This window comes from Rhipicephalus sanguineus, chromosome 5, assembly GCF_013339695.2.
Source record: "Rhipicephalus sanguineus isolate Rsan-2018 chromosome 5, BIME_Rsan_1.4, whole genome shotgun sequence".
NCBI classification, from domain to species: domain Eukaryota; kingdom Metazoa; phylum Arthropoda; class Arachnida; order Ixodida; family Ixodidae; genus Rhipicephalus; species Rhipicephalus sanguineus.
The window spans coordinates 71,405,949-71,433,009 of NC_051180.1; the positions used below are offsets into that span (position 1 = coordinate 71,405,949).

Here is a 27,061-nt window from a genome sequence, read left to right on the forward strand (position 1 = left end):
AAGTTGTGCGGTAGAGACAAATTTCTCACATACAAAAAAAAAAGAAATCGTTCTTAATACACACCACTGCGGCAAATATAGCGATAGTGTTATTCAGCGTGTGTATTGTCCGTCATTTTGTTGAAAGTCTTGCCTCTCACTGTGAGTACATTATATGTACAGTCGCAGCTTATGCTTTGATTTTGTAACCTTGGCGGAAGAATTGCTGCGTTTAAGAATGTCATTTTATTTTCTTCGTAGAAATAGCAATAACTATAGGTAAACGGAAACAAAACGCACCACAGAAAGAACATAAATCAACCGCAAGAGTCAAAAAGTTGGCATCTTAAGGGACTCTACTACAAAGCTGTATGCAAGGCCGTACGCAGGTCAAGCAGCCTTACGTAACGCGGAATATCCAAGCACTAAGACAACATGCTCGATCTTATAAACGTGACATCGCAATGACTTCTCGTTGCATAGATGTATATCACTCGCGCTGCTGCATAAATAAGGGCGCAGTCGCGACCTTCGTGTGCGCTGGGTAGCACACGGAAGGTGCCTCGAAGGCAACCAGATATTGAAACAACCGATCAAGCAGATACGTCTCAGTGACGAAGAAGTTAGCCACAATGATGGCCAAGAGATATGAGATGTACAACGTTGACAATATGTCTGCTTATTGCAGTTCGTGCTCACGTGGCCATTTCCTCCCTGCCCTTGCAGCTCTGTGAAGGTCAAAAAAGGGAAAGAGAGAGATGTTTATTTCTGCGTCCTCGTAATCATTAAGTGCTTCGTTCCTGCTTCTCTCCTTGTGTTTTTACAAAAACCAACGCGCAGTGATACACGCTATCACTGTGCATGTATACAGTATACATGTCTGCTAGCTGCGCAAGTTGGCACACATCCACAAGAAAAGTTACGAGCAAGCATTTGTCCGTTTTTCTTGTTTTCTTCCGCTGTACCTGCAGCTCGCACTACCTCCAACAATCCCTCCTCCCTTCCCCCTTATCTTAACCACTCGGTCAAACCCCGGAGGGCTGGTAATATTTTCCTGCCGAAGCCCTACACCTCTGCTGACACATATCTTGCAAGGCAGCCATCGAAAATACTAGATATGCCCACCTTTCGCGTAATACCCTAAACGGAGCATATCATCTATCAATAAACAAAAAATAATACCATTACCAGCCTTCGCCTTCTGTGGCTGGCACAGTTAAACCCTTTTTTCCTTCCCTCCTTTCTTTCTTTCTCTCTCTCTCTCTCTCTCTCTCTCTCTCTCTCTCTCTCTCTCTCTCTCTGTCATCTTTCTGTTCCCCTTCGCTAGTCTCCTAGTGTGAGGTAGCCAACCGGAAGCTTTTCTGGTCAACCTCCCTACCTTCCTGCCTTCTGTCTTTCTGTTTCCTTCCTTCCTTCCTAGCCCCCCCCCCCTTTTTTTTTGTAATGTGACTACTCCGCTTGACGTAACCTAGCATATATGCAATGAGCCTCCTGCGATAAGGAGCATTTCCAGGATTGTAGCCTCAGTCCTTATTTCAGAGTGCCACAGTGAGAGCATAATGAACGTTAAGGTTGCAAAACTGTTACCGTTTCCCACAACCGTCGGCAAATGTGCAAAAAGTGGGGTGTGTATGTGGTGGGGGGGGGGGGGGCAGTGTAGAAGCTAATGTGTAGCTCGAGAAAACGATAGCCGAATATAAAGAGCAACCTGAAACGATCCCATTTCGAAAGTGCAGGTCGATCATCATCGAGCGTCTTCTATTCAGTGCTCCGAGTCTTGCATGAAATCATGAAATTGCGATTCGGGCGTGGTTGTTCTTCAGCGTGTATGACAGTGTTGCATAATATGTGCATAAACGTCACGTGTAAGCTAGGCATCTGTGAAAGTTCGCATATGTTAGCTTAAATTTGTCCAGCTAACTTTCTTGTCCATGTATACATTGTACACGGGTACAATAACTCCTAAATTACCGCTGTCGTAGGCACAAAATGCACCGGATCCTTCTTCTATTAAGCATTTATCTGCCAAGAATAGAAGGTTCTCTTGTAAGTTGTACACTAGTAAAGTACACATAAACTCCTACAGCGCATAACTCCCATAGACAGTTGCCTTTCATGCGAAACTTTAAGGGTATGTCTCCGACTGTTGACCCTTCATGATCGTCACCTCTATCGACGATCCACACCCACCGACCGGACAGCATTTTTTCAGAATTAATCTCGCGCCATGAGACCTCCCCTCATTCCCTCAGGCTTCGCTCCGGCAAAAGTAGCAGAGATAACAGTATGGACTTTATCAAGACCTGAGGTGCGCCTATCAATTCCCCGAGTGCGTAAAAAATCGCGTATACTCTCATGTGGCCTAAAACAATTAACCTTATCGTATATAACTACAGAATATGCCACTTCCATACATGTGTTTACTGACGGATCTGTGTTACCAACCGCTTCAACAGCGGCGTTCGTCATACTAAGTTTGAAGACCAGCAAACGCTTCCGTCTAGACCGCCGAATGACATCGACGGCCGCAGAGATAGTGGTCGTCCGCGAGGTAATTCGTTATATATCGACGCAGCCGCCTCTTAACTGGACGATATTCCGTGACTCTAAACCAGCGCTTCAAGTAATAGATTCTGCGCTTAAACGAGGGCCATATTATCTTCTTGCTCAAGAAGTAGCCAAATCGCACAATGTAGCCCTGAAAACTGGCCATCGTATGAGATATCAGTGGATTCCAGGGCACTGCGGCCTACATGGAAACGAGCAATCCGATGCTGACGCAAAGATGGCCGACGTTAACATCACACCCTCGTTAACACCACACCCTCTTGATCCGCCACTGTCATCAGCGCAATATTCTGAAAGCTCTGAGCTAGTTATTGCGCGAGACGGAACTAGACAAAAGACTGTAACTAGTTTTTGAACATTCAAGGTTTCGTTTCATCACCACCTTCCTCCTCATCATCAGCAACACTTTCTCTCCTCTCTTTTCCATCCCCTCCCCTTTCCTAACGCTGAGTAGCAGGTCAGAAGATTGATTCAGGCCGACTTCTAAGCTCTTATGTTATAATAAGCCTCCCTCCCTCTCTCTCTCTCTCTCTCTCTCTCTCTCTCTCTCTCTCTCTCCTCTCTCTCTCTCTCTCTCTCTCTCTCTCTCTCGCTCTCGCTCTCGCTCTCTCGCTCTCTCTCTCTCCTCCACCGCAGTCAGACATTGTGCTTTGAGCTTTCTTGATTCTGGCTTGTTCTTGAACGTAGGCCAGGGTTCGAATCCGCGTATTGAACAGATCTGTACAAAACTTTTCGGCATTCTGCAACTCCTCTAAGGAACCGTATCTAATTCCGTATGTTTCCGTAAGGTTCTTGTGCAAATTTATGGCAAGTATATTTGAAACATATGGATTTATTGGAATGGCACACAGAACGTTTCAGTGGGAGTCTGGCAAACTACATCACCGGAGAGGATTCTGCTGTTATACTTTTTTTTCTACTTTTCATCCTCCGTCACTTCTGTTATAACGTGGCTCCTATATACCCGTCAAAGTGTCTTGTTGGCGCACCCAGAGAAGGCGATGGTTGTTTCGTTACTAGTAAAACTAGCCTGACGAACTGGGCCGGCCTGGTCATTTTACAGCGAAAGCTGTTATGAGATCACAACAAGGGCCATTTTTGGCGCCGTAGTTGTCCGCCGCCGCTGCCGGTGTCCGTAACCACTATCGCTCGAAATAAGAAAAAAAAATGAAATAAGAAAAAAATTTCCAGGATAAAACGAGGTTCGAACCTGGGCCCCCTGCGTGGGAGCCCAGTATTTTACCTCAGAGCCATGCCGGTTTTTTTTTTCCTTTATTGCCGGTTTATTAACGACACATGTACATCAATAACAGACAACACAGTTATTTTATTTCCTTTATTTTTTCATCTTGTCACATTCTTGTAGAGCCATGCCGGTGCTTGAAACGGCTTTGCAAAAAGACCCTATACAGGCTTCATGTCGGGAAGGAACCACATTAACATATGTAATGTAGCGTGGTAGAAGAGTTAAAGTAACAACCAAGCGTCACACAACGCGAATTCTGTAACCAGGCTTCACACAATGCGAGTTGCGCAACGAGTGGGTTGTTGATTGCTTCCAACCCATTACAACCCATTCTTCTTCGTCATCAGCCAAAGCATCAACAAAGTGCACATAATGCCTTACAGGTGTTTAGCGAGTACCAGGTTCTCCGCAGAGTGATGAAAAATTGCATAGTGGCTGCTTCCCTACTTCACAAAAATTATGATGATTTATAGCGCAATGGGTTCCTCGCAAGTGCACTTCTCTTGGTTGCCAAGGAAGCCAATGAGGCTCCCATGATTCATTTCCTCAGGGTCTCAATAAATTTAATTCCCCTTCTCTCTCTCTCTCCCTCTCTTTCTCACGTTAACGTGTGTTATAAAGCGTAGTGGGAGAGTTAAATAACGACCGGGCGTCACACAATACGAATTACGTAACTAGTGGGTCGTTTGAAGCTTCCAACCCATTACAAAAGGCTCAGTCATATTTCTTCATCGTCATTAGCCGACGCATCAAGAAAGTGCACATAATGCCTTACAGATGGTACCTCACTTCTCCGCAGAATGCCGAATAATGCTGTGGTGGGTGCTTCCCAACTTCATAAAAAGTATGATTTGTGGCGTAGTGGGTACGTTGCTAATGTACTTGTGCTAGTAGCCACGAGAGAGTTTATAACGGGCTCTAGAAATTCAGAAGAGTGGTAAGTTGGGCTAGTTGGTAATGATCCATACTTATTGTAACCGCGCAAAAAACGGACGGAAACACGAAGGGCAAGAAAAGGACAAACAAGCGCTTGTTTGTCCTTTTCTTGCCCTTCGTGTTTCCGTCCGTTTTTTGCGCAGTTACAATAAGTATGGCTCTAGAAATGCCGCGCTTCGAGCTTTCGCTGTGACTGTGCTGCGCTTTCCGCGCAGGCCTGGCGTTTTTTCGTGTTGACGAATGAGTGGTCCGCCAAGTTTTCATCGAATTCGCGAGTCGAAGGAACGCAAACCAGCTGGGAAACGACTCCTCTCGTTATTCTGAGCAACTCAGAAGAATCTGTGTACCTGTTTGATACACAGGTGTAAGAAGACCTTCCTTATGAAGGCAACCTAATGTGGAGGATTGTGTTCCCTGCGCTGATGCTCCTGCCTGCACGATTGTTACTGAAGTACAGTCAGATCCAGTGGACGACGCATTGTGGTTCCCGTCATTATGACATTGAGAAATTAGTCGTGACCATCCACACAGGCAGTGTCATATTATTTTTATATTTTTTTTTCGCGTGAGTACGAGCACAGTGTTCAACATCACCAAGCTTATCATATAAGGGCGAAATGTGTAATTGGGGCATATCTTCTTAAGAGAAACAACCCACTTGTGTAAGGCCCTCCTGCACCATACAATGCTTACTTGGAGGCGTGTATAATTGCGAAGAAAATCGTACTATAATGAGCCACGTTGTGGATGCGGTCATCTACATGTGTCGTCACAGGTATGGCACAAGAGTCGTACATCAGGCATCCGCGTCCACGAGGGAAACAATTCAATGTGCATTAATGCAAGAACTACTGTAGTTGCACTACATTGTTTCCATACCAACCTGTGCTTGTTTGGACATAGACATAAGTTGTGGATGTCCAGTAACCTCTTTCCTTCAATTTTTTAGAGCTACGACGCACAGCGAACAGATGAAACATGAGGTGCTTTCCAATGCGCATTATACCGGCATCAGCCTTGAAGCCCACGAAACCAACTCTTCATGCTTAACCTCAAGGCGCGCTGTATACGGCACATCAGTCATGCGCAAAAAAAAGGGGGCAGCATAGCTTTCTGTACTAGTGTATCTGTACCATTGTCTTCATGCTTACCTGAATCTATTTGAAGAAAGGTATAAGGTGACAGCGCCCGATGACTAAAAAACGAAGGCTGCTCAGCTCGAAAACATTCTTTTATTATTTCCGAACACACATACAACAAATACTGCTGGACTCGGACCGGTATCTGACCACATTAAACAACATCTCGCCGTGTGGCAGAATCGCGGACATTATTTAAATCGTACATTGCACAAAATGCCCTGACAGAGACTCGCCTCTATTCTATCTCTATGGAAGCAGGGTTAGTATATATTTACCAAAATTACGTGTTGTTGTTTTGTTTTGTTTTTGTTTTTCACTGTTAATGTATGTACAAATAATCCTCTGAACTTGTAGAAATTCCTTGTAATGCAAAAGCCGAATTCTCGATGGTAAGGTGCGAACAAGTAGTTTTGTGACACATGGACGGCCTTCACGTGAGCCGAGCTTTGCGCGAAGTACTAGAGATAGGTAACGCTTTATCTGCAGCATGAAGCATTGCATTCCTCACCCACGATTCAGTATACGCATGTGACACGTCTCCGTGATCTCACTCAATCCAAAGCACAAACGCGGCAAGTTGGCGTACGTACACGCATTACTCGCATCTCTTAAACGCTTCATTGCTGCGCGCGACACAGTATACGCGAGTACGACCGAAACTCCCGCGCCCTTGAACGATATTCACATCCAGCCTGCTTCCGTTACTCTGGCTCCTTCTCGTCTGAAAGGTGAGCGATGGTGACTGAAGAGGCACCATAGTCGGGCCTTCAGGCTTTGGGACCACTCCCCTTGGGAGCGGCAGCCTTGGGAGCAGCAGCTTTGGGAGCGGCAGCCTTGGGAGCGGCAACCTTGGGAGCGTTCTTTGCTATCTCGGCCTCGAGAGGCTTAAAGATGGTGCGTGCGAAGTTGAAGACGTCGACAGCCGACTTGGCGACGCTTTCCTTGTTCTCCTGGGCCCAGCTCTGGAACCGCGTGGCGGCCATGTTGTAGCTCACAGGAAACTTGTCCGACGCGTGCTGAACCTGTCCGCCTGAGATTTGAAGGGAGCGAGGAGGAACCTTCAGTACACATTGCTTAACTCCGACTACACGCTCAATTATTTTGTGAAGTGTAGAAACGTCACTGTGTCCGTACACTCCTTGTCGCGGTTTACGCCCAGTAAACGTCCTACCATACGTCTCGAAGCTAAACATTCAGAGAGAACTGCCTGTCTTGTTCGATTAATTAATCAGGGTTTTCGAATGGTTCCCGAAGAAAAAAAATGCATGTACTTCATCCCCCCCCCCCTCCACTCACACACTTTTAAATGTTGCGCTTCGCTATCTCAGCCGTAGCTGCTCCTGAATAAGGAAACGAGCTGTTTCCGAAATGATGATAAGATAAACAAAATTTTTTATTTGAATCCATTCGAAAGTCCTAATCTACCATACCATACGTCGCATGAGTTCGTACATTCACGTTTTTGAATTGTCAGCTCGCTAGCAACATACGCTAACTCTGCCTAACTTTTTTCATCAAGCTAATTCATTACTCCTAGGAATAGAGCAGTCATTGGTTTAATATAGGAAAGGACGTTTATGGCAGCTTGATTCTATTCCAGTCTGTCGGTAATAATGGAGTATCAAAACGGCTTTAAATGCCTTTTTTTTTTTTATTTCTTCACTCACTGGCACTCTTTAGCGCGTCGAAGAAGCCGGTAGACTCCTGCACCGGCGGAGCTGGCTTGGCCGAGCTTCCCGAAGACTTGGACGAACCCCCCTTAGGCGGCGGTGGCGCCCTCACGACCGAGCACACGACCAACAGCACCACGAGCAGGGTAGCCAGGCTCCACGAATGAACCATCGCTTCCGCACTGCATAGTCATACCGGCACAAGTGTGCTCACTCAGTACACGCAAGTGTTCTACTACATTATGGAATATACAGTGAAGACAGAAGTGCAGAGGAAGTTGGAAGCTCGAAGTGATGAGAAATAATTGAGCAGAAAATGCCGCAGGATCCGACGTTTCGACGAGTGGACTTGCCTTCGTCAGGGCAGTGATCGCATGAAGACACGAACAGCCCATCCATCATGTCGAGTAGAGAGCCAGGCTAACATCATCACGTGATATCACATGGCTTCAAGTGTCATTACATTCACTTACACTGCATCTCTGCAAGTCATTACATGACATTAAGTCTCATGGCTAACATGTTAGCCAAGCCAAGATCTCCAGCATATCAATAATATCTGTATCTCTCTCTGTTTCGTCATGTTGTGTTCTTCTCTGCTAAACATCGGTTGCTGTGGGCATATTTGGGTATAAGCACCTCGGCCATTAAAATTCTCTAGGCTACACAGCAAGAAATAATGAAATATCTATAACAATATAATATATAAAGAGATGAAAGAAAGGCAGTGAAACAAATAGAGATAAAACCCCAACGCCGAATTGATCTGTCCATACGGAACACGGAGTGACGTCACGCTTTGTAGTTCTCATCTATCGGTGGAATAGTCATTCAAGTACTAAATGAATGGTAGATCCCACCACAGTACAGGTTGCTAGTACGTCACCTTATACGTAATTATACAGGGTCACTCAGTACAAACACTGAAGTACCTTTACATACACACACGCACACACGCACGCACGCACACACACACACACACACACACACACACACACACACACACACACACACACCAAATGTTTTAAGACAACGGCTACGCAAGTTCTCTGCAGGAAGAGGGATAACATATATTTAAAACACGAAATCGTCACAGCCGTTGTCTGCACTCGAAGCAGCAAATGTTGACGATGATTATTACGGTGATCATTGTAACTCACGGTTAAATTTACGCAGTTTCAGCTCTCATTTATGACTAGATCCATCCGAGCAGGGAGGGGTTGAGGCTTCAGGTGTAAATGGGCAAGGATGTAGGCAGTGGGTGATAACCTTAAGCCCTAGCTGCCTGACCGGTAATGTTCAGGATGGTGACCGTGACTTTCCAGCGCTCGCTCGTGGTGGTACCGCTTCTCAACGTTGCCAGTCCTATAGAAGGTCAGTGACAACTTAAGAATGCAGTGACAAACGCATTGCTCTCCAGCTCAATTAGAATGTGTGCAGCTGTGCGAGCCAATGACGTTCCCCTACACTCCGTGACGTCGTGGTGGGGGCGAGCTTCTTTAAATATAGGTGTCTCTAATGGGAATTGCGTCTCGGAGCGCTGAGGTACAGAAGGCGCGTGCATGCAGTGCTCTGAGCTCTTAGACTGTTTCCTAGTTTTCCTAGTACAGGTCGCGTAGGCAACGTTTCATTTAATGTATGTATGAAATGTCGCTGGCACATGTTGAGGTATACATACTGCACCAACGATCACTCGCCGGGTTGTCCAGCATCCTATGAAAACACAGCTGTGGAGCCGTTGAGCAGATGCCTGTTCCTGATTTGTTTGCTAGCTGGGACAACACAAACACTGTACCAGTTAAGTCGAAATCAGCTTAGACTGGAAAGTATTTTTTGAAATCTCCTTTCTTTTGATATGGGGTAAAATAGGTTCATCATAAAGAAAACATGAGGTGAATGTTTCAATTTTTAAATTTCGTGCCAAAATTCCTGCTTCTGTACATCGAGGTGACTTAGTGGATGTCGATTTTTTTTTTCCTACTTGGGTAGTTCTGACTCAGTAATGATCTTGAAACTCGTTGTCTATTCCTTGGCTTTCCATGGAGTGAGGATGTCCTTGTAGATGTAGAATAACTAAGTAGATGTACTCTAAAAGATGTAATCCTGGTATTATGATGCCCCTGATCAAAATACTGTATAATGCCGTTTCGTAGAGATGCCGATGAAGACGTTAAATGCCGATTGCTTCGTTGATCAATTACGCATGCGACAGAAGGACAGTGGCGTAGCCAGGGGGACACCGGGCACGTTCCCCTCCCGAAATTTCTTTCTGCCATGGGACACAGAGCACAAAATGACAGTCGACCGCACCGGCCTGCTCGGCCCCCACTTCAGATCAAGGGCGTGCCCTCACAGAAACAAATCTCTGCCTACGCCGCTGCAGAAGGAATATGCATTTCCATAAAAACCTTCCTTCACACTGGCTTCTCACAATTATCCGGTTGTCTTTTTTTTTTTTTCCACGCCATACCCCAAAGAGGCTGCGACGAAAGGGATTGCCAAACCGACCTTTGCCATAACCTAAATAACCTAACTCAGCCTTTCTGCCAACTACGATTTGGCACAAAACGCTTTGCCAGGTGCATTCCGAAAGCACTGATACAACACCGGTTAGAGAGGCCCTTAACAAACAGGGCACCTCTCCACCGAGTTGAAAGTACACTAACACGACAGTTGCCAACTTTCATGGTAAGTGGGCCAAATTGAAGCGGTACAAAGAAATGCTAATAACCGACCTGGCAAATCGTTACAAAGTTGATTCAGCATTGAGAGGCACAGTACGTTTAAATTTTTAAAAACTTGTGCATTGAAAATGAGAACTGGCCAAGGTTCAACCAAGAACGCTGGAAGATCAAACTGCGACACGCGAACGTACGTACCTTCAAGGCGCGAGTGTCCTAAACGAAACACGCTTCGTTCAGTGCTGAATGTGCGAGGCGTTACAACAGTCTCCCGCTTAGCTGCCTCCTCGGTTACATACTGCGAGGCGTGGGTTTTGTGCCGTCACCCCTCTCTCCGGCGTCCCTGTGACGTAACAGCCGCTGGAGGGTGGTGTGCCCTCTCCCGGCTTTTATGTGTGTGGCCCAGTTCACCCTGAACCCCCGTGAATCAGTTTCTGGGCTCTAGCAAATGCCGCACGGTCTAGCGAGAAATAAAAACAAACTGTGAGAGCTATCTTTAGTGGAAAATTCGATAAGTCCTGAGTATCCTCGTGCTCTCCGCAGCTTGCGCTTTAGAGCACAAGTGTGGCGTGACAAAAGTGCATGGAAAGGGTGTAGAAAGGGTGTGGAAAGGTTGCGTCACATTGTACCGGTAGGTTACTAATAGCTATAGGCAGATTGAAGCAATTTTGATCGTTTTTTTTTTTACTTTTCTCTTCTTCCTTTCTTCCTCTCTTTTTAAATGACAAAAAATACCGAAAGGGTACGGAAAGGCTGTGTCGCCTTGTATTGGCATATAGAATACTATTTACTATTGGCAGATCAAGGCAGATTTGATCTCAATTTCATCTTTTTTTCTTTTTTTATTTCTACGCCACATAGCATAAGCCGACAAACTCTTTGATACGGCAACGGAAATTGCATGATTGTACTCACAGTTGACATATGGGTATTTAGTTCATGTCTACGAAGGACCAAAATAACGAGAAAAAAAATGGAACGCATCTCCACGAAATGAATGATGATGAGTGGGCGAAGCTAGGTCCTAAGGTCCATAATGTCTACGTTAGTATAAAGGGTTTGTGCTTGTTGGAGTTTTATATTGTTCTGTCACAATTATGATTGATATTAGTGTACAGTTCAACCTTTTTTTGTGTCTTACATATGTTACCCGAGCGCTGCCCCATATAATGTAAATTGAGTGACATCATCATCATCATCAACCTGTCTACGCCCACTGCAGGGCAAAGGCCTCTCCCATGTTCCGCCAATCAACCCGGTCCTGTGCTTTCTGCTGCCACGTTATACCGGCAAACTTCTTAATCTCATCTACCCACCTAATTTTCTGTCTCCCCCTCACGCGTTTGCCATCTCTTGGAATCCAGTCAGTTACCCTTAATGACCACCGGTTATCCTGCCGACGTGCTACGTGCCCGGCCCATATCCATTTCTTCTTCTTGATTTCAACTATGATGTCCTTAACCCCCGTTTGTTCCCTGACCCACTCTGTTCTCTTCCTGTCTCTTAAGGTTACACCTATCATTTTCCTTTCCATCGCTCGCTGCGTCGTCCTCAATTTAAGTTGAACCCTCTTTGTAAGTCTCCAGGTTTCTGCTCCGTAGGTAAGTACCGGTAAGATGCAGCTGTTATATACCTTCCTCTTGAGGGATAGTGGTAGATTACCATTCATGATTTGATAATGCTTGCCGAATGAGCCCCAACCCATCCTTATTCTTCTAGTTATTTCACTCTCATGGTTCGGCTCCGCGGTTACTACCTGTCCTAAGTAGACGTACTCCTTTACAACTTCCAGTGTCTCGCCCCCTATCGCAAAGCGCTGTTCTCTGCCAAGATTGTTCCGCATTACTTTAGTTTTATGCATATTAATTTTCAGACCTACTCTTCTACTTTCCGTATCCAGTTCAGTAATCATGAGCTGTAACTCGTCTCCCGCGTTACTCATCAACGCAATGTCATCAGCGAATCGCAGGTTACTGAGATACTCTCCATTAACTCTTATCCCTAATTCTTAAAGTGACATAAAGAGTCGACGACAAAGCTCGGTCCTAAGGTCTATAATGTGTACGCTGAAGTCACCGTCTAGTTTAAAGGATTTGTGCTTGTAGGTCTTTTATATTGTACTGTCACAATTATGATTGTTGTTCGTCTTGTGAACCTTTTTTTTTATTCACGTACACACATATGTTTCGACCATAGCAACGGTTTTCTAACCACCCCGACAGCGGACAGTGAGCGTCGACGACAAAGCTAGGTCCTAAGGTCCATAATGTCTACGTAGGAATCTTCGACTTGTATAAAGGGCTTATGCTTCTATGTGTTTTATATTGTTCTCTCACAATTATGGTTGGTATTAGTCTATTGTTATACCTTTTTTAGGGGATTTTACACGGTGCTGTGCCGTGAGCATGGACACAGCACAACGGACAAGCCTAGACCCTAAGATGCGTCGCCCTTAAAATAAAAAAGACTATCGGCATCGTAGAGTGGAATACTATTTGATGATGATGATGATGTCCTCGTCTTGATGGCGCTCACCCACGAAGGGGGATGGGCCAAGAACCGGGCGGCAGGATGCTTAAGGTAAACACCAATGATACTAAACAAATCTTTAAATTTAGGTTAAAAAAATGTAATTGTTGAAGGAGCAAGCGGTCAGACTATCGTTTCGGTAGTTTCTACGATAAATAATAACAGACTTCGAATCAAGATTGTGGACAGAGGTAAATAGACTAACACGGTAATCTTTTTGTTTCCTTTGTGTAATCGAACACAGCAGAGCAGACATACCTGTGGCTATACCCTAACAAAGTGCCGCCAAATGATAAAATCGCTGGAACATTCATTGCTAATCCTAACTTCTTAAATGGCGCTACAAGGTATCTTTTTCTCTGATTAGAGTAGCGGCGACAAAATAAAAAGAAATGCTCTATTGTTTCAATTTCATTGCAAACCATGCATAACGAGGACGCCTTGAGTCCAGTCCAGCTTTATTTAGGTAATAATTCTATTTCTCAAGAGAGTACTGAGGCAGCAGCTATTTTTTTTTCTCATCTTTTGTTTTTCCTTCTATCACAACATTGTTTTCTTGTTTTTTTTGCTACCTTCGTTCTCCTCTCTCTCTCTCTCTCTCTCTCTCTCTCTCTCTCTCTAGAAAAAAAAAGTAACAATTTGTAGCAGCCGTATAATACATGTGCAAAAAGATCGCTCAGTAGCTATCGGAGCACAGTAGTGGGGTTCAGGTTCCGCGATTTCCTGGGTAGCTTTTTCTTTTTTTCTCATTCTTGATTTCAGAAGAGACAATCTGTATCCGCAAATATTAATACCATGTGACGCGTACAGATTGTTTGTTAGGGCTGATTCTGTGATTCAATCGGGAATGCAATGCCCTAGCACTTACTCGGTGTGCGAGCATTTGCATTTGTTGCATGCAGTCCCGTGTCATTCCCAACCTAGTCTGTGTTGCTTTTATGTCGAATTACCCCCATGCCTCTGTATCTTCATAGATCGGTGACAGTATTCCTCGCACGTAAGAACGCTGACAATAGGCTGGGTCCACATTTCCGACTTCCACAAACCAGCTGAATCAAATCTAAACAAAAATCGATGAGCTAAAGTACAAGTTCTTGGCCACACGAGTAGTGGCCTTACATCACGGTGCACGCAACTAAGTTACGTCGATGCGCCATTCGGTATAGAAGGAGTAAGCTTGGCAAGCAAGAATGCTCTTGAACATGTAAAGCATGCCTGCTCCTGACAAGCCCAGCAGGAGCGTAGCCAGATTTTTCTCTTCATTTTTATAGTTGCGGGGGGGGGGGGGGGGTGAGTCCGACTTTTATTAATTTTCGTGCGTGTGTTTGTGTGTGTGCGTGTACATACACATACTAAATGTAAAATTATGGGAAAGGAGGTTGAAACACCAAACCGCCCCCATGGCTACGCCACTTCATGAGGCCCGGTACGATGGTATATGCGATGTCACTTTGATAGCCCCACATGATTAGTTTATCTATAATCTCGATTACGTGGCGTTGCGCAGTATACACCGCCACAGATTGTTATCTGTTCTTTCTGTTGTCTGCCGATCGTTTCCGACTCCTCACGAGGGCATAGCACTCTTTTTCCCGTCCTTCAATCGTCGCTATATCAAGATAACTTTACCAAGATAACCATACCAAGGTCACTATACCGAGATAGTCAGTATGATTAACTACAGAGCACCGTCAGAAGACGCTTTTTATACATAGGCATCGAAGCTTTTTGTATAAAGCGTAAGTATATTTTGCAGAGAGCTTTCCAACGCAAAATCTGTCTTCGCGTATCTCTTACAAGGGCATTTTTGACAAAAATTTCTTTGCTCAGCTAGATATGTTGAAGACGGGCTCCAAACTACCCATTAGTCTTAGCCACCTAAGATGAATAATCGGAAATATTTTTAGCAAAAAATCGTTAATCGCACTCTATAGATTGTGAAAATTACTGCGCTTCTAGAGACCACAAGACTGGACACACAAATGGCAGCAATATCATCACAATTATTAATAAAGAACGAATTTCAAAATTTCGGTGCAGCTAAGAAAAGAAAGAACAGACATCCCGCAGGATTGTGAGGAAGCATTCAAACCGACGGCTCAACGTTCTGAAGGTTGTATAGACGATTTTACGTAAGACATATGGGCAACGTCACCTTCGGCTGTTAAACGAATGTTTTGTTGTTGTTGTATACCGCGACATGAATTAATAAGGTCACGAAACATCGAATGCACCAACCAACCCAACCGTTATCACGCGTATGCGTCTAACGTAGCAATCTTCGTTTAGTTGTTAAAGAGATAGTAAAGTGAAACAATAAATTAGTTTAGACTGATAAATTATACTCTGAAAACTCTAGTGTCTTTAATTTCACAACAATAGGTTTGAGATGAGGAACTCAATGTCAAAGGTTCACTCTTAAATTTCCCGCCGAAATCTCCGATGATGACGTCACGGATTTCAAGGTGTTTTTTTTTTTTCGCATTTTGGCCACATTGGCTCAGCGAACTTTCCTGAAACTTGGTAGGTTAAGTCTCCGGCTCCCTCGGAAGACAATGTACTTCCTTTTACCGATTAGGAACAACGTAGGCCCTAGTGGACGCCATCAGAATCTATGATGTCACGACGACAGGCGCGGGAATCTCAAGGTGGCGTCGCCACCCGCACTTTCTTTTTGCTCGTTTTCTCACTCACCAAGCGTCTTCTCGAAGTAAGCGCAGGTGTTCTTGGTATCGTGAAAGAGTAATTTACTAACACGAGAGAGATCGTCTTCCTCTTTAGTGTCTCATCAACGTTACGAAACGGCACGATTACGATCCCGACACCGAAACCCATCGGAAAAATAGACCACCCGTCAAATCAGATCAAAATGCCTTAGTGTGTCCACAGCAGCGGCAGCTCGCGAGTCGCCAGCGTTGCCTGTTGTTCAGACAGCATAGCAGGGCCTTCTCCTTGGCCCGCAAGGCAAACTCCTTCGGACTCATCGAGTCGAGGCCGTCCACGGGGAAGGACGCAGATAGAGCATCAGCGTTAAGAGCGGCGCACGAGTTCGAGAGATCGCTATCTGCTGGTCTGCTCAAGTACGTTGATGCGATACCGTTTCAAAGACAACGCGGCGTTTGTTTTATTGTGTGATGAGTATAGTATTCCACGTGGTTCGTTTACTATATCTGCCTTTCTTTTCTTTTTTTTCTTTTTTTTTACGCCTATTGACTACCGCAACTTCCATTAATGCTGCAGGACGGCTTTTCTCTATCTTTATCTTCTTTTCATATGCATTCTGCCAACTTTTTTTTTAACCGCATGCGGCTAAAAAAAAAAAAGTTGGCGGAGTTTCTCGGATCTATAACGGCAGGCAGGCCCACACGGTTGTATCTCAGGGCGCTCATCAGTTGCTGCATTAGTTAAGGTCAACTAATCAGTTCGAAAATCAAGCTCGAAACGATATACTTGTTAAGTTGTGGAGCCTGTTAATCTGAAGAAAATCTACAAGGGGGTTCAGCGTTCGATCCCTCTGTCACGCAATGTTTCTGTGTCTCTGTACCACTATCTTATTGTCTCTCCCAGGGGCGTAGCCAAGGGCGGGGGGGGGGTTGGGGGGTTCAACCCCCCCCCCCCTCCGAATTTTTTCAGTTTTGCTTGCGTATATATGCACGCACACATACAAACGCACGCACGAACATACATAAAGTATGGTTGAACCCCCCCGAAAAAAATTTCTGGCTACGCCCCTGGTCTCTCCATTGATGCTCCGCCTCAGCAAAGCCCGTGAACCCCACTGTATTAATTGAACGATTAGCCGGATTCATTACTGTATTCAAAGAATCAATAAATAAAAAAAATGGTGCTTTCGGCGCCGCACTGGCAGGTATCTCATATTGCTGGGGATTTGTTTTCTTTTGAGAAAGGCGCCACGGAATATTTCAAAATTGTGCGACAAAATTTTCCGTCGTCGTAACTAACAGGTGGCATCTTTGATTCGTTGGCCTTGGGTCCACGGATAGCTTATGAACAAATCCCGCACCAAAAAGAGAGATAAGATTCATTTAGAAGTGGAACGCGATCGCGTAATAGGGCCTCGTTCGCATCGCCTGCTTATTCGCTTGCCATGCTTTGTTACCGTGTTGCGAGGAAATGAACGCCTGTGCGCGTTACATTGGCCGTTGCAAACTGCCCCAGGGTGCCTAGTGCCATTACAGTTGCGAAGTGTCCACTACGTCGTAATTCATGATTTTGCGAAGTAGCGATCGAACTACCCTCTAAGCGTCCGTATGAGGCGATACGCGCCTGTACGCAGCTGCACACTTTGTTGATCCTGTGGCTGCTGCCATAGGCGTGCGCAGGGTTCCCCTTCAAAGGGGGGGGGGGGGGAGGGTTCATCGCGGCGCCCCCCGCTCCCCATTAAATCGATGAATGGGGCAGACTCTGCGCTCCCCTCTTCTTAGATGACTAGGGGGGGGGGGGGGTGCCCCCCCCCCCCCCCCCCCCCCCCCCGCTGCGCACGCCTATGGCTGCTGCTGATTATTAATTACAGCTGAGTGCTTTGTATTGGGTCGATCTTTATAGCACCAACTCGTTGCGCAATTCACATGGTGTGACGCCTGGCGCGAGTCTACGCCTCTGCCACGCGATCTGTTAACGAGACTTTTCAACCTATAATACGTGACCCGCGTATTGGGTCCCCCCACCCACCCCCGAAACACTTTCAACTTGCACTGGCGTGGCTCCCTGGTAGAACACGTGACTGCCACGCGAAATGCCTGGGTTCGAACCCCTGATTTTCATTCTTTACATCCATCGCATTTTTCGCTCATAGACAACGCCGCCGACGCCGATATATCTGAAACACGGGCTCTTGAACGCTATCGCGTTTATAGTGTATCACGTCAGCAAGCTCCACTGACGCATCCCGTATTCCCATGACACTAGCAAATCGAAAAACTGAATCGCTCTTGCCTGCGTGCGAATTAAACGTGCTTGCCTCGTAAGAGGCAGATCTGCTGCGTACCAAAATTAAAAAACAGCAAATCATTTTTCGTCGATTTAATCATCTATTTGCCTCGGCGCTGTGCGTCACATCACTGCACCACAGTGGCGTAGCCACGGTGTGGCACGCCGGAGACGTGCCTCACCCCCCCCCCTTCCTCTCCGAGTTTGTTTGTTTTTTTCTGCCGTGGATTACAGAGCACAAAATGATGACACTCCACCAAACTTACCTGCCCGGACCCCACGTCGGATCAAGGACGCCCCCCCCCCCCCTACCCCGGAACAAATTTCTGCCTACGCCACTGCTGCACCACGTCCATATAGCATCAGGCTCGAAATTCCAACGTCGCATCCATGTGCAGCTACTGTGCGTACACTGTTTGGCAACTTAGTACATGCCGAGATAAGATCTGGCGAAGATAGAGATGAAAACGAAAGAGAGAGCGCCTGTCCTGTTCAGCTACTCTCCCCACTTATCTTGGAACAGAGGGTGTGTCAACACCCCCCCCCCCCCTATACACACGCACATTAACTACGACCCTTGGGTAGCAGGTTAATCAGGGCATAAAGTCTAGCTTCATTGGAGGGGGGGGGGGGGGCTCATAAGGCGGCAACCAATATAAAGCGGGCACGCTCACAACGCATACAGGCCCGTAGCCAGGAATTATTTTCAGGGGGCGGGGTGGGGGGGCAACGGTGCTGAAAACCTTCACTATTTGAGAAAAACACCGATTTCCATTATTCATTTTCGGTAAAACACCCCTCTATCAAAATTTTGGTGGAGACCGTGGCCTTTAGCCCCCCCCCCTCCTGGCTATATGCCACAAATTATGTGTTCTGCGCGGCGAAAGCCACTTTCGTCACAACTGTCACAGGCCACAGACGTTGTTTGGGACGATGACAGTCTAGTGACGCCCGCCGTTTCTAGGATTGAGCACATGCCTATAAATGTTATACAATTGAATAAACTATTCCCAGTGTGTTTAAGGCAATCATTTAATGCGCCGGTCTTTGCTATTACACCAGACTCGTAATGCACAACTAAACGAATGAAAATTGACTGGTAACTGGTAACGTAAAGAGACCAAGGTGGACCTTCACTAATTCATGAGCAGGTATAGCTTCACGCTCGAATGCCTCGTGAAACAGTATGCTGCGCCAAGAAGCTTAGTCGAAGAGTGTGATGGTCAGCCATGTGCAGTGTCTCGAGGCAATGCATGCAGCAGTACGACGATACTTGTTTTCTGCTTTGCTCGTACCACGTAAACATCATTATTCGGGAAATTCGAGTGTTAATATTTCCCGGCACAATACACTACTGTCAAAAAAGTCAACTCCAGAGCTTGTCGAATGGGTGCTGCAGTGGTACAGTTCACCTGCCGAGGGGTTCTGAGCCCCTCCTTAAAAATTAGAGGGGTGACCGGGACCCCCTGCACCCCCGCCCCCTTAACTTTAAGCCCTGGAAGCGTTGTGCCTCGTTCAAAACACCTTGAAAATATGTGTGCCATGATACCTGGTATAAAACGCTGTGCCACGTCACCTGCCTGCCCTCCCCCTCCGAGTAATTGTGCTGGCCACATCACTGCGCTGCTATGGCAGCACTCCCGTACCAGGAGGGGTGTTCAACCCCCACCACTCCCCCCGAAATGTTTCAATTTTGCATGTGTATATATACACGCACGCATACAAACACACGCGTGAACATACATAAAGTGTGGTTGAAATCCCCCCGAAAGAAATGTAAGATTTTTTTCGCTAGGCATCTGCCTGGCAGAATTACTAAGAGCCACTGACGACACATTTTGCACGAACGGCAGGAAACAGAAAATCTCCATGTGGAGTGAAATCGTGTGGAGTCATACACGGACAACATTTGTGGTTTACCTCATGAACCCGAAATTAAAAAAAGAAATACCATATCACATTATATTTATAGAGTACTCTTGAAAAACTGGACATTCGTTGGTTTCACGGCAATAGGCTGATTGTTAAAAAAAATATAAAATTACAAACAAAAAGTGTCGTTTTTGAATTTCGCGCCGAAACTGAATGGCGGTTCCTTAGTGCAGCATCAGTGATTGCAAAAGAATTTTACTTTCCATTTTATTCATTCATTGTGATTCTGTAAATGTTTTTGAAACTTTCTATAGTCCAGCGTCTTGCTCTTTTAAAGTGCAATCTTGTATATAAAAGTTTAACTGGGCCCGTACAGCGACGTCATAATGTATGACGTCACATTGATCATGTGAAGAAAACTCAAGACGACGTCACGGCGTCGCCCCTCATCTTATATTCTTGCTTCGATCTTTACAAGCTTACCAAGTCTCTTCTGGTGGTAAGCCTGAGGGTGGCTTGCTTTTTTTGTGTGTTTTGGAAAGGTAATTTATGATTACAGCTAGAATCATTTTGCTGTTTAGTGTCCGTTCAGGTAACGCTGATATTCTTAGCATCACTGGAAATTCCGTAAAATCGCACAAGCCTGTTTGTTTTTGTTTTGTTTTTTTTTTTTTTTGCTTTTTTATGTTCCTGCCATTTCCGCGCCGCTTTTTTCTTTTCCTTTTTTTTTTCTTTTCATGAAACTGCGCACTGCTGCTTCGTAGACCAGCTTGTGCTTCGTGAGCGCATTGCTTGCTGCTCTTTGAGGATCTCATACTGCCGGCTGACAGCAGGCAATGCTTTGCGTTAGCGATCGTCGCCACTGCGCATGCGTCATACACTATCCTCTCGGGTACGCACGTTAAGTGACGGTAATAGCATACGTAAGCAACAGACGCTATATTTGCGTACCGTATACTAAAACTTTCGAGTGTCTGAGGTGAAGCTCCATCCTCCCTCGCTTAGCTGGTCGAAGGGCAGCCGCGGGACTCCGTGGAACGTTGGAAGCCCATAACATATCCCGTTGGCACATCCTAACCGTCCTACCCTTGACGCCGGGGATGCAGGGCATCACGAAGAACCGAAAGGCGCGTCGTCATGAGTCTAGGAGGGCGTACGTCATGGAGTGCGCGAGGACGGCATAGCATATGGAAAGCCTCTCAACCGACGTCAGTGGGTTTTAATACGACTTGGCGCTGTTGTCGCGACCACTTTCCGCCAGCTGCGAAGGAACCTGTTTCCACTGTGGACATTCTCCGGGTCGACAAACACGTTCGGCTCGACGCCCATTCTTCGACTCTCTCGCGCTTGAGGCGCCCCTCAGCGGCTTTTCCCCTTTGTGGTCTCGCAAACAGGAGCCGATTTCGGAGGCTATGTTGTCGCACTATGGTTACCGCAAACTGGCGAACATAAGCAGAATTTCAGAGCTCCACAACCGCTGTATCGGCCAAAAATGAGAACGAGGGCTAGTCTTATGATAGTTTCTCATAGAGCTACCGAAAAACCTTGTTCCATCAAGTTTTCACCTCCTCAAAGAGGAATCGCGAACTATATGACTCCGACTCGCGAACTATGCGTAGTAATCGTTAAACGTAGGACTGCAGTGTAAAATATCGACAACGCCAGCCAAATGAGCCTTTCACTGAGGCAGCGGAGTGCATAAATTTCTAGCATCGATGTTTTTTATTGGAAAATATCTCCCACAGTCCCAATTTCGGAGTTCTTCAATTCATGCTTCACTGCGCACGCGCAACGACGAATCTTACGTTACAGCTTCCCATTGGTCAGCAATATTGGCCCTTGTGCAGTTTTCGCGGGAAAGAGTAGCTGAGGAATGACACCATGATGGCCACGGGTGAGCCAGCTAACAGATTTCAAGAAAATTAATTGCATAATTAACGCGCCGCGCTTGTGTGGCGGTGTTTCCACGTGTTCCCTCCTGAGCGTTTCTTGGGATATTTCTGTCGTCCCTCATAAGGAAATATAAAGGTTGACATAAGTTTCGCGCAGATACGAAGAAAAAAAATATTAAAACGAGTTGCTGGTGTGGTAAACAAAAGTGACGAGACAAGCTAACGGCGGGCACGGCAGCTAAGAGTTGCAAGAAAACATCGTAGAAAGCATCTTCGAGAGCAGTATCGCGCTATCTGACAAGTAATACCAAAGGTGATTGCGCTGTGGTACTATTGGTACTATGGCAACCCGAAAAGACCGCGGTTGGCAACTGTGATCGCGAGTGGACGCTTTCCGTGGTGTCTGTGTCCGATGGCTTCGTTAAGAGTATTTACCTTGTCCAGCAGTGGTCGAACGCATTTCTCTTAATCTACATGTCTTGACTGAAGCTAGCGTTGCGGTATTTGGCGAGGTATGGCACGCCTTTAACCATCTTCTAGACGGCGTTTCCCGTTTTCATCATTTGCGGAAACGTAGACATGCAACGACGCCATCTTTTTTTTTTGTTTTGCGCGGAGGATCTCTCTGAGCTACTGTACACCCCGTCACCGACCCCTCGTGACTAACTGTACCAACTGAAATCAAGAGCGTAGCGTTAATTGAGGTTACTGGGTTGTGCAAGTGCTCCGCAGTCAGTTTGCCGCCGCGGTGCGTCAGGCTGAAATATCCTCGAACATGTGTTGCAACAGGGAAAAGTGATTACCCCCACGTTGTACGTGACGAATGCGAGGAAATCCGAGGAGGCTTTGTTGTTTGAAGCCGCGTACCACGAGCGGGAGCGCCTAGTGGCAAATTGATTAACGCAGGTCAAACAATCTGCCCGCACACAAGTGTTAAGAGTGCTAGACGACCACTTGTAACATACTTTCATTATGCTTTATTTTTGTGGTGTAAAAAAAAAATACCTCGTACGTTTAACATAGCTTGAATTTTTTTTTTTTTTTTTCCTTCGGCGTTGCGCAGGACTCCGAGTTCAGCACGACCTATTATGCTTGTTAAACGATTTGTGAGGTCAAGCGTGTTTACGTTATCCTATTTTTATTGTATTTTTGAGCTTCCGCTTAACCTCAGCGAAAACAAGCTGGCGCCCCTAATCTGTCTCCCAAGGAACGCAGTCCTAACAAAATCCTGTAACAATGATTCAACTCTTGTTTGAGCATGCTAAATTTTTCACTCGCATCTCATAAATTTTGTGCTCCAGTAGACTACATCCTGTTCATATCGTTTAATCTGCTAGAAAAAAAAAAAAAAACCCAAAAACCTGCATGCCTTCCACCACACTTTCCCCCAGATTGGTTGCAGACCTTCAAAATGAGCAGCTCAAATGCCATGATCAGTACGTTTCGTTAACTTCAGCAGTCCTACCAAATATGATGTTCCATCGTTCTCATGCTGCTGTGATTTGCCTCCATTGCAGGAATGGTGCGTGTCTGAGCTATGGAGCTACTTAGTGTCACTGTGAAGTGCTCCTGATAATGCCGTCCTGCTGCGTGCCAGGATGCGATGGCAGCACTGCCAACTCGTACCACCCATTTCCCGAGAAAGGGGAGGACAGCCTGCGTGCCAAGTGGTTCACGGCCATAGGCCTAGCCGAAGACGATGTCGGTGAAGAGGACGAATTGCGCGTTTGCGCTCGCCACTTCAGGCCGTTCGACTTCATCGAGAGAGGTGTGGTGCGCAAGGGTGCGGTGCCTTCCGCGCGCCTCACACCAGCCTCCAACATCAGCCAAACGAGTCCGGCCAAACGGAGGAAGAAGAGCGCCAGCAGGGAGTTGGAACACTTAGAGGCATCCAACGTCATCCTCGATGAGGTAGGCTGCGGCTCCAAGCTTCGTGGCTTATCATCCAGAGCCACAGGGAGCAATTCCTTCCTCTTTATTTTTTTCACAGCCTAGTAGTAGCCATAGAGTTTCATAATAGTACAGAAGGAAATATGGCGCTAGTGTCTGGGAACGGCAATGCATGGCGCTTCAGCCAGCACGTGAATGGTGGGTAGTACATAGATTTGCCTAAGCTTTATTCTTTCAGCTCCGTGTGGCCTGCAGTGGCTTTGTCGAAAGATGACATGCAGCATAAGTTCCGCAGTCCCACTTCACCACTTTGACCTTTTAAAGCTGACCGATTCAAATCACTGCACAAGGTTTGCAAGGAGCTATTCTTATATCTGAAACAAAAGCCAGAACACAACAATAAACTAAGCCACAAGTATGTTCGAAGCCACAAGCATGAAGACTATTCAAATTCATGTACTACCCATCATTCCCATGGTGGCTTAAAAGGACCGACAACTGATTTTTTTCGACCCAGTTTTTTACGGCGCAACAGGAAGCTCACCCTTCGTAGCGTTTGTAGCTGCAGTGGTTTATCCGAAAAGCACGTTGTTATTTTATAAGCAGTATTTTTCGATCTGAAAGGCTCCAAACACGCATGGAGGCTTGATCCAGCAACGCTGAGAATTGATAGCGATGCCGCTAGCCTTTGTGAAAGCTGTCGTTGTTCTGCTTTCGCAGGAGTTACTGTAACTATGCTTAACCACCTTTATTTTGAGCTTTCCAACCATTTTTAAAAATAGCAAGCTGTTACAATGAGATGTGTGGCTTTATACACCTTCCCGGTATTTGTACAGCGTTGTGTGCGCCTGCGCCCAAGGTTGCCTGCGTCTGTGTCATGGATCGCTTCTCCCGGCGTCGTTACTCTCGATACACGAGCCAAGCCAAGTAATCGAAAACGTAACTGTGCGTAGGCACGGCCGCACCGAGTAGTAGTGCGCGTCATTTCTGAGACGAAATGTAGGTAGCAAAACTATGTCGCTCCAAAATCTTAGCGACCTGGAAACTGCGTGCACGGTTGCATGAGCACGCTGAAAAGTTGCTCAAGGCGCGCTGACGAGCATGGGATCATTACGTCACGCGAACGCAGCGCCACTTTAGTGCATACTACTAACGCAGGCCTATATGTACATTATTATGGAGTAATACCTTTTAATACAAAGAAACGAACAATATTTCAATACTAACAAAAATATCGTCAACCGCGTACAGCAATCAATGGCCACGTGGCCGTCTTCATCGGATCATTCATGTTTTTGCCGCCAGAGGCGCCACAGGCCATTTTTCGCGACTTTCAATGATGAAATAAAAATATAAATCCATCTCTCACGAAAAAAACAGGGTTGGTTTGAGTCAGTGCAACGGACAATCTTTACATCGGTGGAGTCAACTCATTTCATATTCTAGGCAGTTGTCGGTCCCTTTAACAGTTACAGCGCCACGGTTCTCTCTAGAAAATATTGTAGGAAGGTCGATGGTAGTAGCATGCTGCTGTCTATTTCTTCCATTTTAATTCATCACAGTGCTGACAGTTTGGTTGTTTGATATGGGCCACATCGTGTCCGAAATCTGGGCAGCTAATAGCTAGCTGGTGCTTCTCAGAGAGCCCACATGTACATCTTTACAATTGCAGCAGAAAGCATACCTTACACCTGAATATATAATACGCAGCTCAGCTGCATGTTCAGCCTATGCACAGTCAAATCACACTTACTTTGAGCGGACTGCACCATCATTGCCTAGCGGCAGCTGCTGAGCTGGAGATAAGCAGGACACGAGCACCATTGAGCACACATGCAGACTGGCAACTCTAGTATTGTCGCTTTGTGTGCTGGTAAATGTGCTCACTTGCATCAACTGCCAATAACTGTGTCTTACTCTTTTTCAGTTTTCATTCAATGCTGCAAAAGAAACCAGAAATTTTAAATATTTGTAAAAGCTATTGCGTTTACGCTGCACTGCATTGTTAGGGACTCTGAAGGCAAGCGCGATTCAGGCTATAGTAAGCTGCATCTCAAAAGTAGTGATTAGTAATCAAAAGCACAGACTTGAGGTTGCATGCTAGCACTGGCATTAAAATTATTTTGAGTTGCCTTGCCCTAAAAGGCACAGTTTTATGTGTCTATTGTTTGTGAATAGAAGGGGTGCAGCAGCGTCCTTTGTACTACTGCCCTGGGAAGGCTACAATATCTTATGTGACGTCATCTCCTTGTGTAGACATTGTTAGCCACTGATGAAAGCAGTCATACATTCTGTCATTTGAAGTGTAACCAGTTTTTTCATATTCCTTCTGTAGGTTTCTTGTCTGACACTTTTTAATGTCAAACTCATTTGGATGTTTTAATGTTCTCTAGCGGGTGTTACTAGGTTTAATAGGTAATGGCATTCTTTAATGGCATTCTTTTCAAGCAAATTGCATTCTGTTTTATAGCGTTCGAAAACTTTCGACAACTGCCAGAAGGCCTTTGTACTTATTGCAAAAGTAAAGTCATATGCTGCAGGTTTGTGCTCGTTGGGTACTATTAGCCATATAGTAAATCACTTGTTTCTCTTCCCTCTCCCTTAGTCTCCAACAGAAATAGACTACTTGTGCATGGCAGTGTAGATTTTGCTTTGATGAGCGACACTGGAACAATTGAGCAACAAAATGCTTGCTATCGAAGTTGCCTGGCTTTATACACATTGTCATTGAAACACATTCATGCAGATTGATTACAATTTGTTAAACAAAGGAGCAATCGGCCTGTCTTGTAAATTATGTTGCATGCTTCAGAGAGGCAAGACCAAATGCATTGCTGAAACCGTACTTCTCGAATCCTTCCTTCTCTGTGTTTCTGTCTTGGCTAACTGGGTTAAGCTACCTGGAGTGTTCCCATGAAATAAATCTTCACGAATAAATGTTTAAGAGATGTTATGTATCTATTCGTTAACTATCACTTAATGAACCCCAGTCTTGTAATAAAAGAAAGGAAGTGCAGCAGGCTATGTGATTTTTGTTTTTCTTTTTGTGAATGTGCCTCTAGAATAGTAGTGTACATTTTTACTATGTTTGCACCTCACAAATTCCTCAGAAAATGCTGTCTGATACTCATTACACCCATTCTTTTTGGTGGAGTCAACATACATCATAAAAATAGTACAGAGGTGTCAAGCAAACGAAAATCACTGAAAGATGGTCAGGAATTCAGGCCTAACATTGATATGCAACATTAATAAATTGTATAGTAGTGCTCCAGTGGTGTTCTCAACTTGTTCTTGTTATTATTGACCTAGTTTGTATCACAGTTTGTTACAGTATATTGTATTTCGTGTTTGAGCATGAAGGCCATATCTGTTTACGACTTCGAGTGTCTTTGTCAGCACTCCACAATAGTGTCGCATGATTTCATAGACGTGTGTAAGAATGCTCACTGAGTGTTTTAGTGTTTTGTAAGTCTTTCTAGCGATGTTTGATCGAGATGACTTATGCTGTCAGGGCATGCTACAGGGGGTTTTTAGCACCATAAATCATATTTGATGATGCAGTAAACACATGTCAAATCTTTACTTGCACCTGGCATATCGAAGAGACTGAAAAGCCGCTGTCATTTGTAGCATGTCTTATTGGGATGAATGAAATTAACCTGACTACGATTATATGCTTCATTTACACTTACAATTGAATACT

The 27,061-nt window shown here is 45.5% G+C and overlaps 1 protein-coding gene across 4 annotated transcripts in view; it reads left to right on the plus strand.

Annotated features, from left to right (window-relative positions):
* Positions 1 to 21,837: 21,837 nt before the first annotated feature.
* LOC119393738 (uncharacterized) overlaps positions 21,838 to 27,061 on the plus strand; it is a 90,519-nt gene continuing 85,295 nt past the window's right edge. For 2 of the 4 annotated variants that reach the window (XM_037660860.2, XM_049416333.1), the window contains exons 1-2: positions 22,887 to 22,901; positions 22,983 to 23,376. In XM_037660860.2, coding sequence (XP_037516788.1) covers positions 23,041 to 23,376 — 336 coding nt within the window. In that variant the 5' untranslated portion in view covers positions 22,887 to 22,901; positions 22,983 to 23,040. Of the gene's footprint in view, positions 21,978 to 22,882; positions 22,902 to 22,982; positions 23,377 to 27,061 lie in introns of those variants that run through there. The other 2 variants (XM_037660859.2, XM_049416334.1) reach the window with 2 other exon arrangements.